At 47.3% G+C, this 22,194-nt stretch overlaps 1 protein-coding gene across 2 annotated transcripts in view; it reads left to right on the top strand.

The window, feature by feature from the left end:
• Positions 1-22,194, top strand: part of evc (EvC ciliary complex subunit 1) — a gene marked incomplete at its 5' end in the record, with an annotated part of 49,140 nt that overhangs the window by 14,687 nt on the left and 12,259 nt on the right. For both annotated transcript variants that reach the window (XM_084429503.1, XM_084429502.1), the window contains 4 exons: positions 8,924-9,033; positions 9,105-9,225; positions 12,119-12,286; positions 13,302-13,422. In XM_084429503.1, coding sequence (XP_084285629.1) covers positions 8,924-9,033; positions 9,105-9,225; positions 12,119-12,286; positions 13,302-13,422 — 520 coding nt within the window. The remainder of the gene's footprint in view (positions 1-8,923; positions 9,034-9,104; positions 9,226-12,118; positions 12,287-13,301; positions 13,423-22,194) is intronic.

The raw sequence follows: 22,194 nt of genomic DNA, 5'->3' as shown, positions 1-22,194 counted from the left end.
AATGTAGTCGAGAGTAGGCGGCTGCAGTGAGGGGAGGAGTGAAAAAAGCGCAGGCAAGCCGGACAGATCTCTCTTCTCGTAGTGGATCTGACACCTGCGAGATCAAAGATGGATATCGCGGGATTCACGCTCGTGCACAGTGTTGCTAATAAACTGGATGTAATTCAATTTATGTTGCTTTTATATGAAAATAAATAAAATGAACAAGACACCCAAAGTACTTGTTATTTAATTCCATTCCAAATACATGTTTATCAATATTTTTTTCTTTAATACAGACATACGTGTTTTTATTTATTTATTTTTTATAAAAATTAAATTGCATAACCCATAGAGATCGCACTGTTAGATAGTTTGGGAATATTCACACATAACGTATACACATAAAACATGATATCAGAGTTTTAAAATCAAACATTTTAAAAGAGAACAATACATAACGGTTGTTTAAACCAATGAACATTAAGCTGTGTCGTCAGCAAGTCGTTTCCCATCATGCTTCTGATCAGCGCAGTCGGTGGAGAGCAACTGCGCTCGACTGCAGAATCCGACAGGTGTGCCTTGCGCTCGCGAGAGATTTTTGACATACGTCAGCATGACATCAGAGCAAGGCGGACCGCACTCGGACACATTTCTAACCGGCATGCATCTCGCGCTGATCACCGGTGATCGGTTCTGCGCAGATTTTGCTCATCTCAAACAAGCCTATTATAGCACACAGGTCTCACTGCAGTCATGTGATTATAGCAGACAGGTCTCACTGCAGTCATGTGATTATAGCAGACAGGTGTCACTGCAGTCATGTGATTATATCACACAGGTCTCACTGCAGTCATGTGATTATAGCACACAGGTCTCACTGCAGTCATGTGATTATAGCAGACAGGTGTCACTGCAGTCATGTGATTATAGCACACAGGTGTCACTGCAGTCATGTGATTATAGCAGACAGGTGTCACTGCAGTCATGTGATTATAGCAGACAGGTCTCACTGCAGTCATGTGATTATAGCACACAGGTCTCACTGCAGTCATGTGATTATAGCACACAGGTGTCACTGCAGTCATGTGATTATAGCAGACAGGTCTCACTGCAGTCATGTGATTATAGCACACAGGTCTCACTGCAGTCATGTGATTATAGCAGACAGGTGTCACTGCAGTCATGTGATTATAGCAGACAGGTCTCACTGCAGTCATGTGATTATAGCACACAGGTGTCACTGCAGTCATGTGATTATAGCACACAGGTCTCACTGCAGTCATGTGATTATAGCAGACAGGTGTCACTGCAGTCATGTGATTATAGCAGACAGGTCTCACTGCAGTCATGTGATTATAGCACACAGGTCTCACTGCAGTCATGTGATTATAGCACACAGGTGTCACTGCAGTCATGTGATTATAGCAGACAGGTCTCACTGCAGTCATGTGATTATAGCACACAGGTCTCACTGCAGTCATGTGATTATAGCAGACAGGTGTCACTGCAGTCATGTGATTATAGCACACAGGTCTCACTGCAGTCATGTGATTATAGCAGACAGGTCTCACTGCAGTCATGTGATTATAGCACACAGGTCTCACTGCAGTCATGTGATTATAGCAGACAGGTCTCACTGCAGTCATGTGATTATAGCACACAGGTCTCACTGCAGTCATGTGATTATAGCAGACAGGTCTCACTGCAGTCATGTGATTATAGCACACAGGTGTCACTGCAGTCATGTGATTATAGCACACAGGTCTCACTGCAGTCATGTGATTATAGCAGACAGGTGTCACTGCAGTCATGTGATTATAGCAGACAGGTCTCACTGCAGTCATGTGATTATAGCACACAGGTCTCACTGCAGTCATGTGATTATAGCAGACAGGTCTCACTGCAGTCATGTGATTATAGCACACAGGTCTCACTGCAGTCATGTGATTATAGCAGACAGGTCTCACTGCAGTCATGTGATTATAGCACACATGTCTCACTGCAGTCATGTGATTATAGCACACAGGTGTCACTGCAGTCATGTGATTATAGCAGACAGGTCTCACTGCAGTCATGTGATTATAGCAGACAGGTCTCACTGCAGTCATGTGATTATAGCAGACAGGTCTCACTGCAGTCATGTGATTATAGCAGACAGGTCTCACTGCAGTCATGTGATTATAGCAGACAGGTCTCACTGCAGTCATGTGATTATAGCAGACAGGTCTCACTGCAGTCATGTGATTATAGCAGACAGGTCTCACTGCAGTCATGTGATTATAGCAGACAGGTCTCACTGCAGTCATGTGATTATAGCACACAGGTCTCACTGCAGTCATGTGATTATAGCAGACAGGTCTCACTGCAGTCATGTGATTATAGCAGACAGGTCTCACTGCAGTCATGTGATTATAGCAGACAGGTCTCACTGCAGTCATGTGATTAGGCTTGTTTGAGATGCGCCTTGCCTCGCCTGAAATGTAGTCGAGAGTAGGCGGCTGCAGTGAGGGGAGGAGTGAAAAAAGCGCAGGCAAGCCGGACAGATCTCTCTTCTCGTAGTGGATCTGACACCTGCGAGATCAAAGATGGATATCGCGGGATTCACGCTCGTGCACAGTGTTGCTAATAAACTGGATGTAATTCAATTTATGTTGCTTTTATATGAAAATAAATAAAATGAACAAGACACCCAAAGTACTTGTTATTTAATTCCATTCCAAATACATGTTTATCAATATTTTTTTCTTTAATACAGACATACGTGTTTTTATTTATTTATTTTTTATAAAAATTAAATTGCATAACCCATAGAGATCGCACTGTTAGATAGTTTGGGAATATTCACACATAACGTATACACATAAAACATGATATCAGAGTTTTAAAATCAAACATTTTAAAAGAGAACAATACATAACGGTTGTTTAAACCAATGAACATTAAGCTGTGTCGTCAGCAAGTCGTTTCCCATCATGCTTCTGATCAGCGCAGTCGGTGGAGAGCAACTGCGCTCGACTGCAGAATCCGACAGGTGTGCCTTGCGCTCGCGAGAGATTTTTGACATACGTCAGCATGACATCAGAGCAAGGCGGACCGCACTCGGACACATTTCTAACCGGCATGCATCTCGCGCTGATCACCGGTGATCGGTTCTGCGCAGATTTTGCTCATCTCAAACAAGCCTATTATAGCACACAGGTCTCACTGCAGTCATGTGATTATAGCAGACAGGTCTCACTGCAGTCATGTGATTATAGCAGACAGGTGTCACTGCAGTCATGTGATTATATCACACAGGTCTCACTGCAGTCATGTGATTATAGCACACAGGTCTCACTGCAGTCATGTGATTATAGCAGACAGGTGTCACTGCAGTCATGTGATTATAGCACACAGGTGTCACTGCAGTCATGTGATTATAGCAGACAGGTGTCACTGCAGTCATGTGATTATAGCAGACAGGTCTCACTGCAGTCATGTGATTATAGCACACAGGTCTCACTGCAGTCATGTGATTATAGCACACAGGTGTCACTGCAGTCATGTGATTATAGCAGACAGGTCTCACTGCAGTCATGTGATTATAGCACACAGGTCTCACTGCAGTCATGTGATTATAGCAGACAGGTGTCACTGCAGTCATGTGATTATAGCAGACAGGTCTCACTGCAGTCATGTGATTATAGCACACAGGTGTCACTGCAGTCATGTGATTATAGCACACAGGTCTCACTGCAGTCATGTGATTATAGCAGACAGGTGTCACTGCAGTCATGTGATTATAGCAGACAGGTCTCACTGCAGTCATGTGATTATAGCACACAGGTCTCACTGCAGTCATGTGATTATAGCACACAGGTGTCACTGCAGTCATGTGATTATAGCAGACAGGTCTCACTGCAGTCATGTGATTATAGCACACAGGTCTCACTGCAGTCATGTGATTATAGCAGACAGGTGTCACTGCAGTCATGTGATTATAGCACACAGGTCTCACTGCAGTCATGTGATTATAGCAGACAGGTCTCACTGCAGTCATGTGATTATAGCACACAGGTCTCACTGCAGTCATGTGATTATAGCAGACAGGTCTCACTGCAGTCATGTGATTATAGCACACAGGTCTCACTGCAGTCATGTGATTATAGCAGACAGGTCTCACTGCAGTCATGTGATTATAGCACACAGGTGTCACTGCAGTCATGTGATTATAGCACACAGGTCTCACTGCAGTCATGTGATTATAGCAGACAGGTGTCACTGCAGTCATGTGATTATAGCAGACAGGTCTCACTGCAGTCATGTGATTATAGCACACAGGTCTCACTGCAGTCATGTGATTATAGCAGACAGGTCTCACTGCAGTCATGTGATTATAGCACACAGGTCTCACTGCAGTCATGTGATTATAGCACACAGGTCTCACTGCAGTCATGTGATTATAGCAGACAGGTCTCACTGCAGTCATGTGATTATAGCACACAGGTCTCACTGCAGTCATGTGATTATAGCACACAGGTGTCACTGCAGTCATGTGATTATAGCAGACAGGTGTCACTGCAGTCATGTGATTATAGCAGACAGGTGTCACTGCAGTCATGTGATTTATAGCACACAGGTCTCACTGCAGTCATGTGATTTATAGCACACAGGTCTCACTGCAGTCATGTGATTATAGCACACAGGTGTCACTGCAGTCATGTGATTATAGCAGACAGGTGTCACTGCAGTCATGTGATTATAGCACACAGGTGTCACTGCAGTCATGTGATTATAGCAGACAGGTGTCACTGCAGTCATGTGATTATAGCACACAGGTCTCACTGCAGTCATGTGATTATAGCAGACAGGTGTCACTGCAGTCATGTGATTATAGCACACAGGTCTCACTGCAGTCATGTGATTATAGCAGACAGGTCTCACTGCAGTCATGTGATTATAGCAGACAGGTGTCACTGCAGTCATGTGATTATAGCAGACAGGTGTCACTGCAGTCATGTGATTATAGCAGACAGGTCTCACTGCAGTCATGTGATTATAGCAGACAGGTCTCACTGCAGTCATGTGATTATAGCACACAGGTCTCACTGCAGTCATGTGATTATAGCACACAGGTCTCACTGCAGTCATGTGATTATAGCACACAGGTCTCACTGCAGTCATGTGATTATAGCACACAGGTCTCACTGCAGTCATGTGATTATAGCACACAGGTCTCACTGCAGTCATGTGATTATAGCACACAGGTCTCACTGCAGTCATGTGATTATAGCAGACAGGTCTCACTGCAGTCATGTGATTATAGCAGACAGGTCTCACTGCAGTCATGTGATTATAGCAGACAGGTCTCACTGCAGTCATGTGATTATAGCAGACAGGTCTCACTGCAGTCATGTGATTATAGCAGACAGGTCTCACTGCAGTCATGTGATTATAGCAGACAGGTCTCACTGCAGTCATGTGATTATAGCAGACAGGTCTCACTGCAGTCATGTGATTATAGCACACAGGTCTCACTGCAGTCATGTGATTATAGCACACAGGTCTCACTGCAGTCATGTGATTATAGCACACAGGTCTCACTGCAGTCATGTGATTATAGCACACAGGTCTCACTGCAGTCATGTGATTATAGCAGACAGGTCTCACTGCAGTCATGTGATTATATCACACAGGTCTCACTGCAGTCATGTGATTATAGCACACAGGTCTCACTGCAGTCATGTGATTATAGCACACAGGTGTCACTGCAGTCATGTGATTATAGCACACAGGTGTCACTGCAGTCATGTGATTATAGCACACAGGTGTCACTGCAGTCATGTGATTATAGCAGACAGGTGTCACTGCAGTCATGTGATTATAGCAGACAGGTCTCACTGCAGTCATGTGATTATAGCAGACAGGTCTCACTGCAGTCATGTGATTATAGCAGACAGGTGTCACTGCAGTCATGTGATTATAGCAGACAGGTCTCACTGCAGTCATGTGATTATAGCACACAGGTGTCACTGCAGTCATGTGATTATAGCACACAGGTCTCACTGCAGTCATGTGATTATAGCAGACAGGTGTCACTGCAGTCATGTGATTATAGCAGACAGGTCTCACTGCAGTCATGTGATTATAGCACACAGGTCTCACTGCAGTCATGTGATTATAGCACACAGGTGTCACTGCAGTCATGTGATTATAGCAGACAGGTCTCACTGCAGTCATGTGATTACAGCACACAGGTCTCACTGCAGTCATGTAATTATAGCACACAGGTCTCACTGCAGTCATGTGATTATAGCACACAGGTCTCACTGCAGTCATGTGATTATAGCACACAGGTCTCACTGCAGTCATGTGATTATAGCACACAGGTCTCACTGCAGTCATGTGATTATAGCACACAGGTCTCACTGCAGTCATGTGATTATAGCACACAGGTCTCACTGCAGTCATGTGATTATAGCAGACAGGTGTCACTGCAGTCATGTGATTATAGCAGACAGGTCTCACTGCAGTCATGTGATTATAGCAGACAGGTGTCACTGCAGTCATGTGATTATAGCACACAGGTGTCACTGCAGTCATGTGATTATAGCACACAGGTGTCACTGCAGTCATGTGATTATAGCAGACAGGTGTCACTGCAGTCATGTGATTATAGCAGACAGGTCTCACTGCAGTCATGTGATTATAGCAGACAGGTCTCACTGCAGTCATGTGATTATAGCAGACAGGTGTCACTGCAGTCATGTGATTATAGCAGACAGGTCTCACTGCAGTCATGTGATTATAGCACACAGGTGTCACTGCAGTCAGGTCTCACTGCAGTCATGTGATTATAGCAGACAGGTCTCACTGCAGTCATGTGATTATAGCACACAGGTCTCACTGCAGTCATGTGATTATAGCACACAGGTGTCACTGCAGTCATGTGATTATAGCAGACAGGTCTCACTGCAGTCATGTGATTATAGCACACAGGTCTCACTGCAGTCATGTAATTATAGCACACAGGTCTCACTGCAGTCATGTGATTATAGCACACAGGTCTCACTGCAGTCATGTGATTATAGCACACAGGTCTCACTGCAGTCATGTGATTATAGCACACAGGTCTCACTGCAGTCATGTGATTATAGCACACAGGTCTCACTGCAGTCATGTGATTATAGCACACAGGTGTCACTGCAGTCATGTGATTATAGCAGACAGGTCTCACTGCAGTCATGTGATTATAGCAGACAGGTCTCACTGCAGTCATGTGATTATAGCACACAGGTCTCACTGCAGTCATGTGATTATAGCACACAGGTCTCACTGCAGTCATGTGATTATAGCAGACAGGTGTCACTGCAGTCATGTGATTATAGCAGACAGGTGTCACTGCAGTCATGTGATTATAGCAGACAGGTGTCACTGCAGTCATGTGATTATAGCAGACAGGTCTCACTGCAGTCATGTGATTATAGCAGACAGGTCTCACTGCAGTCATGTGATTATAGCACACATGTCTCACTGCAGTCATGTGATTATAGCACACAGGTGTCACTGCAGTCATGTGATTATAGCACACAGGTCTCACTGCAGTCATGTGATTATAGCACACAGGTCTCACTGCAGTCATGTGATTATAGCACACAGGTGTCACTGCAGTCATGTGATTATAGCAGACAGGTCTCACTGCAGTCATGTGATTATAGCACACAGGTCTCACTGCAGTCATGTGATTATAGCAGACAGGTCTCACTGCAGTCATGTGATTATAGCAGACAGGTGTCACTGCAGTCATGTGATTATAGCACACAGGTCTCACTGCAGTCATGTGATTATAGCACACAGGTCTCACTGCAGTCATGTGATTATAGCAGACAGGTCTCACTGCAGTCATGTGATTATAGCACACAGGTCTCACTGCAGTCATGTGATTATAGCACACATGTCTCACTGCAGTCATGTGATTATAGCACACAGGTCTCACTGCAGTCATGTGATTATAGCAGACAGGTCTCACTGCAGTCATGTGATTATAGCACACAGGTCTCACTGCAGTCATGTGATTATAGCAGACAGGTCTCACTGCAGTCATGTGATTATAGCACACATGTCTCACTGCAGTCATGTGATTATAGCACACAGGTGTCACTGCAGTGATGTGGAGTATTATGGGATATCAGGGCTCCAGACTGCCACCTAATGTCACATTTTCAACCTTTTTCCTGCCGGTGCGACTAAAATTAGCTTGTGGGAAGCGTTCAAAAACAGCGCTGACGTAGAAACCAGGAGAAACACTGTGCCATGAGCGAACAACTAGGCTGGTCACAAATCACCAACATTTACCATGAATGTAATGCAGTAACACTAACTGTAACCATGGTATTGTGACAGAAATAGTCTAATATTTTTACATGAATCATTTCAGGGTTCATGCAAACTTCTAGGAGAGACTTTTTAAAGTGCTTCACACTTTTTCCTTCAAATCTCTAAATATGATCAAATTTTAATGTTATTTTTAATGTGGAGATTTCTAAAACTAAAAGTTTAAAGTCTAACACTTCGTGGCAAACAAACTTGTATTTAAAAAAGACATGAAGTTACCACTATAACCAGTAGATGGCGGCAGAGGAGCAGTTATGGGGAAAGTAGGAAAAGTCACAAAGTCTCATGAAAAACCAAAACTTTTCTTCAGATTGTGACTGAATTACCCAGAAAACAAGAAAAGAGCGGCTCTTTTATAATCACTGAAGCTGTCGGTATATTTAATAAGAGTAGAATATGTACATTTTTGCATGTTAATAAAAGTTAATTTGATCTACATCTCAATTCAAGCTCTGTGCTTTACTGTCACACTTCCGAAAAATAACCATAATATTATTAGTAACTGCACTTATTAACCCATAACAGCAGTAATGTGAGTGGATGGATGTTGGTGTTGATTGGGTTGCAGGCGTGGATGAAGGACGACGCTTTGACTCGCTCGTGTCTTCATCACTTCGGGGAACAGCAGCGTGCCGTCGTCATGGCGATGGTGTCCAGGCACTCAGATATGCAGATGAGGTGAGCATGTGATGCACTGATTGAGCCACCCATTGGCTGGCCTGACTGATGGACGCATGGACTGGTTGCAGGTGTGCTCTGGGAGACGAGCAGCTTCTGCTGATCCTGGAGTTTCAGAGGATTTTAGCAGCGCGAGGCTTTCACCTGCGACTGATGAACGAGATGAAGCTGACCATACAGTCCGACACACAGGTGAACTCACACACACACACACACACACACACACACACACACACACAGGTGAACTCTCACACACACACACACACACACACACACACACACACACACACACACACACACACACACAGGTGAACTCACACACACACACACACAGGTGAACTCTCACACACACACACACACACACAGGTGAACTCTCTCTCACACACACACACACACACACAGGTGAACTCTCACACACACGCTCACTCACTCACTAATTCACACACTCTCACGCACACTCACTCACACACAGGTGAACTCACACACACACGTACACACTCACTCACACACAGGTGAACTCTCACACACACACAAACACTCACTAACTCACACACACACACACACTAACACACAGGTGAACTCTCACACACACACAAACACTCACTAACTCACACACACACTAACACACAGGTGAACTCTCACACACACGCTCACTAACTCACACACACACACACACTAACACACTCACTCACTCACTCACTCACTCACAAACACACACTAACACACAGGTGAACTCTCACACACACTAACACACGTACACACTCACTCACACACAGGTGAACTCACACACACACACACACTCACTAACTTACACACACACTAACACACAGGTGAACTCTCACTCACTCACTAACTCACACACACACACACACACACACACACTCACTCACTCACTCACAAACACACACTAACACACAGGTGAACTCTCACACACACTAACACACACACGCACACTCACTCACTCACTAACACACACACTCACACACTCTCTCTCACACACACACTCTCACACACACACATACACACACTCACTAACTCACACACAGGTGAACTCTCACACACACGCTCACTCACTCACTCACTCACTCACTCACAAACACACACTAACACACAGGTGAACTCTCACACACACTAACACACACACGCACACTCACTCACTCACTCACTAACACACACACTCACACACTCTCTCTCACTCACACACACAAACACACACTAACACACAGGTGAACTCTCACACACACTAACACACACACACACACTCTCTCACACACACACACACACACACACACACACACACACACACACACACACCAACACACACTCTCACACACATACATTACATAAACTTTTATTGTTTTCTTATGATGTTCCTCCTCAGTGTTTCTCTCGGTTTCCAGCACAAATATCTAAACATTCTTAAATCAAGACACATTTACTGGGGAAACAGAATGACTGATTAGTCCTCATCACAGCAGAGTCCCTAGAAGTCGGAAGCGTTCTATTATTGTGCCTATAGCCAGTGCAGCTCCCCTAATCCTTGAGTGATTTTAGACCTGTAGCCTTGACCTCATTGGTTATGAAAAGCTTTGAGAAAATGATCAAAGAGGCTGTCTTACTGCAGGGTTAGGGTTAGAGGCTGTCTCACTGCAGGGTTAGGGTTAGAGGCTGTCTCACTGCAGGGTTAGGGTTAGAGGCTGTCTCACTGCAGGGTGGAGATCAGCTAGATCCACTACAGTTTGCACACAGGTCTGGCAGGGGGTGGAGGATGCTGTGATCTCACTTCTGCACTTGATTTAGTCATCTGGATAGAGCAAAGACTCATGTCAGGCTTTTATTTGTTGATTTTACTTCTGCTTTTAACACCATTCAGCCCTTTCTGCTCGCTGAGAGACTGATTGCAGATTTTAACCTTGATTTGGATTTGGTGGGCTGGTTATTGGATTTTTTAACAGATAGATCCCAGTGTGTGAGGGCAAACAGCACCCTATCTGAAGTCACTTTTACATCCACTGGTTCCCCCCAAGGTCCTCTCCTGTACATCCTGTACACAAACCAGTGTCGCAGTTTGTACCAAGATAGATATTAAGTTTGCTGATGATTCTGTTATTGTCAGCCTGCTATCAGGGAATGAGCGGGACCATGGGCCAGTCCTTAGTGACTTTGTAGAGTGGTGTGATAGTTCCTTTTTACAGCTGAATGCATCTAAAACTAAGGACATGGTCATTGACTTTCGGAGGACACCACCTCCCCCTACAGTCACGGTTATTAAAGGCACGGACATTGAGCTCGTGGAGACATACAAATATCTTGGAGTCATTTTAGACAACAAACTGTGTTTTGAACCTTAGGTTGACGCTGTCTCAAAGAAAATCCAACAAAGAATGTACTTCCTTAGGAAAATGAACACTTTTAATGTTTCTTCAGAAATGATGACTCTGTTTTATCGGGCTTTTATTGAATCGGTTTTATCTTTCTGTACAGCTGCCTGGTTTGGAAGCCTCTCCCTGACAAATAAAAACAGACTTGGTAGTCTGGTCAAAGTGGCGAGTAAGATTTCCAGGAGAAGTTAGGCTCAACTAAGGGAGTTATACATAAAACAGGTCCAGAGGAAAGTTAGAGTTATAGCTCATTCACAGGATCATCCCCTTAGAACAGAGATGAGCTTTTGCCCTCTGAGCGGCGCTATCGAGCTCCTAGCTGCAGAAGAGGATGCATATATCTCTTATTCCATCAGCTGTGAGGCACCTTAATGGCACTTAGCACTTTATATTAACTTGCACAAGTTGCATTGTGTCCTGTACTTTATTTATTTATTTATTATACATTATGTACATTGGGCTTAAATGTGAATTCCTTCTCTGCTGGTTGGTTTTGTTGGTGAGTGTTGTTGTATGTTTATGTGTTTATGTGGAGCATTGCTGCAAATCCAATTTCCCTTGTGGGACAATAAAGGTACTTTGACTTTGACTTTGACTTGAAGATATTAAGTCTTGTTTACTAAAAAAAACATTTTGTCCCCAAATATGGTTAAGTCTGTACAAACACACACACAGACCCAGGTTGAGTGTTGTGTTGTGTGCAGGACTCCTCTGTCGCCGTGGAAACGGTCTCCTGTGCAGAGGCTGTGATTGGTCAGAATCTCCTGCACGAGCTGGAGGCGTCGGCTGAGATGCTGCAGGGACACGCCCACCTCCTGCTAGGCCACGCCCTCTGCCGGGCCACCCGCCTGCAGATCAACACACACCAGAAGGTCAGTGAGTGACAGGGATGTGGCGATGTCACTGTAAAGAACGACTACACACCTGCGCACATCTATATGCAAACGCTCATAGCTATAGACTGAACACGTAACACACACGTGCGCCGTCAGCGTTCTCACGGATTTATGTTTTTGAAGTTTACACGGAGATGATGATTTAAATGTAAGAATATTATTCTTCCATCTGCTCCTTTCTGATCATGGAAATGTAAAGGAAAACTCAAATGAATTGCATGTGCCTTGTACAAATAATGCATTTTCATGAAAGGAATAAAAATAAAAATAAAAAGATAAATGATTTAATGAGAGATGATAACGCTTGCACCGTGGATCCTGTTTCAGAGTGTGTGTTCTCGTGCTCCAAACATCTTTGCAACGGAATCAATCAATCAAAACTAACTTTATCTGGACAATAACTTTATTCTAGATCTGCTGTAAAGCCTAAACACTCTCTGTTACTGTAATCTCCTGTGTCAGCTCAGAATACCTGATCCACTGGCTCAAACGCTGCACAATGATATCGCATAACAGTAATTAATATGATTAGCCTTTGGCTTGATTACGTTATTATATAGCTAATAATGTGTTGCTAATGTTACACAAACCATGTTCCCGTTCGTATCTCAGAGTCAGACAGCCTTCTAACCCTAACCTAACCCTACTCTAAACCTAACCCTACTCTAAACCTAGCCCTACTCTAAACATAGCCCTACTCTAACCCTAACCTAACCCTACTCTAACCCTAACCCTACTCTAAACCTAGCCCTACTCTAACCCTAACCTCTAAACATCCACATCCTTAGAAACGCATTGAACAACTCAGTACATCAGGTGAGAAAGGCATATAGTTCATCATAACATCGTAATATACATCATATACATAATTCACCCGCTATACCTGTGATTGTTGCTCCTGTTTGATGAACAGCTTGTGTTTCAGACACAGTGTGTGTGTGTAGATCAGGTGTGATGCGTGTAGTGTGTTCATCATGTGTTTGGCCTTCAGGAGCGGCTGATGGACGCGGTGTGTGAAAGTGTGTGTGTGACTCGGGATTGTGTCGAGTCTCTGATCCAGGAATATTATTGTGGGATCCGGAGCAGGAGGAGGACACACAGCAGAGCCACCGGTACACACACACACACACACCTCTCACACACACCTCTCTCACACACACACACACACACATACACACACACACACACACACCTCCCACACACACATACACACACACACACACACACACACACACACACACACACACACACACACCTCTCACACACACCTCTCTCATACACACACACACACCTCTCTCACACACACACACACACCTCTCACACACCTCTCTCACAACAGAACAACAGTCTTGTACATAATTTATCCGACTGGCTCTATAATATGCAGAAGCAGAAACAGGAATAAGAGTCTTTGCTTTATAGACCAAACCTGAGAAAACGGCACATCTGGTAAAAAATAGTAAACATTAAAATGTTGAAGCGTTGCCAACAGAACGAAAGCCTCGTAACAAAGATCGCATGATTTTATAGTTAAACGGCCCTGGGATTAAAAATTACAGTTTTAATGAGTTTCAATGGGGACATTTTTGTCCAGAAGCTGAGAGGAACTATTGTGTGTTTCTAGAGCATTATTAAAGGAAATGAGGGTGAAATAGTAAAACTCCAATAATAATACACACCTGTGCCAACACTCATGCAGTCGCCATCAACACACACCTGTGCCAACACTCATGCAGTCGCCATCAACACACACCTGTGCCAACACTCATGCAGTCGCCATCAACACACACCTGTGCAGTCGGCATCAACACACACTCATGCAGTCGGCATCAACACACACTCATGCAGTCGGCATCAACACACACCTGTGCCAACACTCATGCAGTCGGCATCAACACACACCTGTGCCAACACTCATGCAGTCGGCATCAACACACACCTGTGCCAACACTCATGCAGTCGGCATCAACACACACTCATGCAGTCGGCATCAACACACACTCATGCAGTCGGCATCAACACACACTCATGCAGTCGGCATCAACACACACCTGTGCCAACACTCATGCAGTCGGCATCAACACACACCTGTGCCAACACTCATGCAGTCGGCATCAACACACACTCATGCAGTCGGCATCAACACACACTCATGCAGTCGGCATCAACACACACCTGTGCCTGTGCCAACACTCATGCAGTCGGCATCAACACACACCTGTGCCAACACTCATGCAGTCGGCATCAACACACACTCATGCAGTCGGCATCAACACACACTCATGCAGTCGGCATCAACACACACCTGTGCCAACACTCATGCAGTCGGCATCAACACACACCCATGCAGTCGGCATCAACACACACCTGTGCCAACACTCATGCAGTCGGCATCAACACACACTCATGCAGTCGGCATCAACACACACTCATGCAGTCGGCATCAACACACACCTGTGCCAACACTCATGCAGTCGGCATCAACACACACCCATGCAGTCGGCATCAACACACACTCATGCAGTCGGCATCAACACACACTCATGCAGTCGCCATCAACACACACCTGTGCAGTCGGCATCAACACACACCTGTGCAGTCGCCATCAACACACACTCATGCCGTCGCCATCAACACACACTCATGCAGTCGGCATCAACACACACTAATGCAGTCGGCATCAACACACACTCGTGCAGTCGGCATCAACACACACTAATGCAGTCGGCATCAACACACACTCGTGCAGTCGGCATCAACACACACTAATGCAGTCGGCATCAACACACACTAATGCAGTCGGCATCAACACACACTCGTGCAGTCGGCATCAACACACACTCGTGCAGTCGGCATCAACACACACTCATGCAGTCGCCATCAACACACACTCATGCAGTCGGCATCAACACACACTATCAACACACACTCATGCAGTCGGCATCAACACACACTAATGCCGTCGCCATCAACACACACTCATGCCGTCGCCATCAACACACACTCATGCAGTCGGCATCAACACACACTCGTGCAGTCGGCATCAACACACACTCGTGCAGTCGGCATCAACACACACTCGTGCAGTCGGCATCAACACACACTCATGCCGTCGCCATCAACACACACTCGTGCAGTCGCCATCAACACACACTCGTGCCGTCGCCATCAACACACACTCGTGCAGTCGCCATCAACACACACTCGTGCAGTCGGCATCAACACACACTCGTGCAGTCGGCATCAACACACACTCATGCCGTCGCCATCAACACACACTCATGCAGTCGCCATCAACACACACTCGTGCCGTCGCCATCAACACACACTCGTGCAGTCGCCATCAACACACACTCGTGCAGTCGCCATCAACACACACTCGTGCCGTCGCCATCAACACACACTCATGCAGTCGCCATCAACACACACTCATGCAGTCGCCATCAACACACACTCGTGCCGTCGCCATCAACACACACTCGTGCCGTCGCCATCAACACACACTCGTGCAGTCGGCATCAACACACACTCGTGCAGTCGGCATCAACACACACTCATGCAGTCGGCATCAACACACACTCATGCAGTCGGCATCAACACACACTCATGCAGTCGGCATCAACACACACTCATGCAGTCGGCATCAACACACACTCATGCAGTCGGCATCAACACACACTCATGCAGTCGGCATCAACACACACTCATGCAGTCGGCATCAACACACACTCATGCAGTCGGCATCAACACACACTCATGCAGTCGGCATCAACACACACTCATGCAGTCGGCATCAACACACACTCATGCAGTCGGCATCAACACACACTCATGCAGTCGGCATCAACACACACTCATGCGGTCGGCATCAACACACACTAATGCGGTCTGCATCAACACACACCTGTGCCAACACTCATGCAGTCGGCATCAACACACACCTGTGCCAACACTCATGCAGTCGGCATCAACACACACCTGTGCCAACACTCATGCAGTCGGCATCAACACACACTCATGCAGTCGGCATCAACACACACTCATGCAGTCGGCATCAACACACACTAATGCAGTCGGCATCAACACACACTAATGCAGTCGGCATCAACACACACCTGTGCCAACACTCATGCAGTCGGCATCAACACACACTCATGCAGTCGGCATCAACACACACTCATGCAGTCGGCATCAACACACACTCATGCAGTCGGCATCAACACACACTCATGCAGTCGGCATCAACACACACTAATGCAGTCGGCATCAACACACACTAATGCAGTCGGCATCAACACACACCTGTGCCAACACTCATGCTGTCGGCATCAACACACACTCATGCAGTCGGCATCAACACACACTCATGCAGTCGGCATCAACACACACTAATGCAGTCGGCATCAACACACACTCATGCAGTCGGCATCAACACACACCTGTGCCAACACTCATGCAGTCGGCATCAACACACACTCATGCAGTCGGCATCAACACACACCTGTGCCAACACTCATGCAGTCGGCATCAACACACACTCATGCAGTCGGCATCAACACACACTCATGCAGTCGGCATCAACACACACTCATGCAGTCGGCATCAACACACACTAATGCAGTCGGCATCAACACACACCTGTGCCAACACTCATGCAGTCGGCATCAACACACACTAATGCAGTCGGCATCAACACACACCTGTGCCAACACTCATGCAGTCGGCATCAACACACACTCGTGCAGTCGGCATCAACACACACTAATGCAGTCGGCATCAACACACACTCATGCGGTCGGCATCAACACACACTCATGCAGTCGGCATCAACACACACTCATGCAGTCGGCATCAACACACACTCATGCAGTCGGCATCAACACGCACTAATGCAGTCGCCATCAACACACACTCATGCAGTCGCCATCAACACACACTCATGCAGTCGCCATCAACACACACTCATGCGGTCGGCATCAACACACACTCATGCAGTCGGCATCAACACACACTCATGCAGTCGGCATCAACACACACTCATGCAGTCGGCATCAACACACACTCATGCAGTCGGCATCAACACACACTCATGCAGTCGGCATCAACACACACTCATGCAGTCGCCATCAACACACACCTGTGCCAACACTCATGCAGTCGGCATCAACACACACTCATGCAGTCGCCATCAACACACACTCATGCGGTCGGCATCAACACACACTCATGCAGTCGGCATCAACACACACTCATGCAGTCGCCATCAACACACACCTGTGCCAACACTCATGCAGTCGGCATCAACACACACTCATGCAGTCGCCATCAACACACACTCATGCGGTCGGCATCAACACACACTCATGCAGTCGGCATCAACACACACTCATGCAGTCGGCATCAACACACACTCATGCAGTCGGCATCAACACACACTCATGCAGTCGCCATCAACACACACTCATGCAGTCGCCATCAACACACACTCATGCAGTCGCCATCAACACACACCTGTGCCAACACTCATGCAGTCGGCATCAACACACACTCATGCAGTCGCCATCAACACACACTCATGCAGTCGCCATCAACACACACCTGTGCCAACACTCATGCAGTCGGCATCAACACACACTCATGCAGTCGCCATCAACACACACTCATGCAGTCGCCATCAACACACACCTGTGCCAACACTCATGCAGTCGGCATCAACACACACTCATGCAGTCGCCATCAACACACACTCATGCAGTCGGCATCAACACACACTCATGCAGTCGGCATCAACACACACTCATGCGGTCGGCATCAACACACACTCATGCAGTCGGCATCAACACACACTCATGCAGTCGGCATCAACACACACTCATGCAGTCGGCATCAACACACACTCATGCAGTCGGCATCAACACACACTCATGCAGTCGCCATCAACACACACCTGTGCCAACACTCATGCAGTCGGCATCAACACACACTAATGCAGTCGGCATCAACACACACTAATGCAGTCGGCATCAACACACACTCATGCAGTCGCCATCAACACACACTCATGCAGTCGCCATCAACACACACTCATGCAGTCGCCATCAACACACACCTGTGCCAACACTCATGCAGTCGGCATCAACACACACTAATGCAGTCGGCATCAACACACACTAATGCAGTCGGCATCAACACACACTCATGCAGTCGCCATCAACACACACTCATGCAGTCGCCATCAACACACACCTGTGCCAACACTCATGCAGTCGGCATCAACACACACTAATGCAGTCGGCATCAACACACACTCATGCAGTCGGCATCAACACACACTCATGCAGTCGGCATCAACACACACTCATGCAGTCGGCATCAACACACACTCATGCAGTCGCCATCAACACACACTCATGCAGTCGCCATCAACACACACTCATGCAGTCGCCATCAACACACACCTGTGCCAACACTCATGCAGTCGGCATCAACACACACTCATGCAGTCGCCATCAACACACACTCATGCGGTCGGCATCAACACACACTCATGCAGTCGCCATCAACACACACTCATGCAGTCGCCATCAACACACACTCATGCAGTCGCCATCAACACACACTCATGCAGTCGCCATCAACACACACCTGTGCCAACACTCATGCAGTCGGCATCAACACACACTCATGCAGTCGCCATCAACACACTCATGCAGTCGCCATCAACACACACTCATGCAGTCGCCATCAACACACACCTGTGCCAACACTCATGCAGTCGGCATCAACACACACTCATGCAGTCGGCATCAACACACACTCATGCGGTCGGCATCAACACACACTCATGCAGTCGCCATCAACACACACTCATGCAGTCGCCATCAACACACACTCATGCAGTCGCCATCAACACACACTCATGCAGTCGCCATCAACACACACCTGTGCCAACACTCATGCAGTCGGCATCAACACACACTCATGCAGTCGCCATCAACACACACTCATGCAGTCGCCATCAACACACACCTGTGCCAACACTCATGCGGTCGGCATCAACACACACTCATGCAGTCGGCATCAACACACACTCATGCAGTCGCCATCAACACACACTCATGCAGTCGCCATCAACACACACTCATGCAGTCGCCATCAACACACACCTGTGCCAACACTCATGCAGTCGGCATCAACACACACTCATGCAGTCGGCATCAACACACACTCATGCGGTCGGCATCAACACACACTCATGCAGTCGGCATCAACACACACTCATGCAGTCGGCATCAACACACACTCATGCAGTCGCCATCAACACACACTCATGCGGTCGGCATCAACACACACTCATGCAGTCGGCATCAACACACACTCATGCAGTCGCCATCAACACACACTCATGCAGTCGGCATCAACACACACTCATGCAGTCGCCATCAACACACACCTGTGCCAACACTCATGCAGTCGGCATCAACACACACTAATGCAGTCGGCATCAACACACACTCATGCAGTCGCCATCAACACACACTCATGCAGTCGCCATCAACACACACCTGTGCCAACACTCATGCAGTCGGCATCAACACACACTAATGCAGTCGGCATCAACACACACTCATGCAGTCGCCATCAACACACACTCATGCAGTCGCCATCAACACACACCTGTGCCAACACTCATGCAGTCGGCATCAACACACACTAATGCAGTCGGCATCAACACACACTCATGCAGTCGGCATCAACACACACTCATGCAGTCGGCATCAACACACACTCATGCAGTCGGCATCAACACACACTCATGCAGTCGGCATCAACACACACTCATGCAGTCGGCATCAACACACACTCATGCAGTCGGCATCAACACACACTCATGCAGTCGGCATCAACACACACTAATGCAGTCGGCATCAACACACACTCATGCAGTCGGCATCAACACACACCTGTGCCAACACTCATGCAGTCGCCATCAACACACACCTGTGCCAACACTCATGCAGTCGGCATCAACACACACTCATGCAGTCGGCATCAACACACACCTGTGCCAACACTCATGCAGTCGGCATCAACACACACTCATGCAGTCGGCATCAACACACACTCATGCAGTCGCCATCAACACACACCTGTGCCAACACTCATGCAGTCGGCATCAACACACACTCATGCAGTCGGCATCAACACACACTCATGCGGTCGGCATCAACACACACTCATGCAGTCGGCATCAACACACACTCATGCAGTCGGCATCAACACACACTCATGCAGTCGGCATCAACACACACTCATGCAGTCGGCATCAACACACACCTGTGCCAACACTCATGCAGTCGGCATCAACACACACTAATGCAGTCGGCATCAACACACACTAATGCAGTCGGCATCAACACACACTCATGCAGTCGCCATCAACACACACTCATGCAGTCGCCATCAACACACACTCATGCAGTCGCCATCAACACACACTCATGCAGTCGGCATCAACACACACTAATGCAGTCGGCATCAACACACACTCATGCAGTCGGCATCAACACACACCTGTGCCAACACTCATGCAGTCGCCATCAACACACACTCATGCAGTCGCCATCAACACACACTCATGCAGTCGCCATCAACACACACTCATGCAGTCGGCATCAACACACACTCATGCAGTCGGCATCAACACACACTAATGCAGTCGGCATCAACACACACTCATGCAGTCGGCATCAACACACACCTGTGCCAACACTCATGCAGTCGCCATCAACACACACCTGTGCCAACACTCATGCAGTCGGCATCAACACACACTCATGCAGTCGGCATCAACACACACCTGTGCCAACACTCATGCAGTCGGCATCAACACACACTCATGCAGTCGGCATCAACACACACTCATGCAGTCGCCATCAACACACACCTGTGCCAACACTCATGCAGTCGGCATCAACACACACTCATGCAGTCGGCATCAACACACACTCATGCGGTCGGCATCAACACACACTCATGCAGTCGGCATCAACACACACTCATGCAGTCGGCATCAACACACACTCATGCAGTCGGCATCAACACACACTCATGCAGTCGCCATCAACACACACCTGTGCCAACACTCATGCAGTCGGCATCAACACACACTAATGCAGTCGGCATCAACACACACTAATGCAGTCGGCATCAACACACACTCATGCAGTCGCCATCAACACACACTCATGCAGTCGCCATCAACACACACTCATGCAGTCGCCATCAACACACACCTGTGCCAACACTCATGCAGTCGGCATCAACACACACTAATGCAGTCGGCATCAACACACACTCATGCAGTCGCCATCAACACACACCTGTGCCAACACTCATGCAGTCGGCATCAACACACACTAATGCAGTCGGCATCAACACACACTCATGCAGTCGGCATCAACACACACTCATGCAGTCGGCATCAACACACACTCATGCAGTCGGCATCAACACACACTCATGCAGTCGGCATCAACACACACTCATGCAGTCGGCATCAACACACACTCATGCAGTCGGCATCAACACACACTAATGCAGTCGGCATCAACACACACTCATGCAGTCGGCATCAACACACACCTGTGCCAACACTCATGCAGTCGCCATCAACACACACCTGTGCCAACACTCATGCAGTCGGCATCAACACACACTCATGCAGTCGCCATCAACACACACTCATGCAGTCGCCATCAACACACACTCATGCAGTCGCCATCAACACACACCTGTGCCAACACTCATGCAGTCGGCATCAACACACACTCATGCAGTCGGCATCAACACACACTCATGCGGTCGGCATCAACACACACTCA

This window comes from Rutilus rutilus (genome assembly GCF_951802725.1).
Source record: "Rutilus rutilus genome assembly, chromosome: 14".
In the NCBI taxonomy this organism is placed as follows: Eukaryota; Metazoa; Chordata; class Actinopteri; order Cypriniformes; family Leuciscidae; genus Rutilus; species Rutilus rutilus.
The sequence above is the reverse complement of the archived record's forward strand: the minus strand, read 5'-3'. Positions and strand labels throughout refer to the sequence as shown.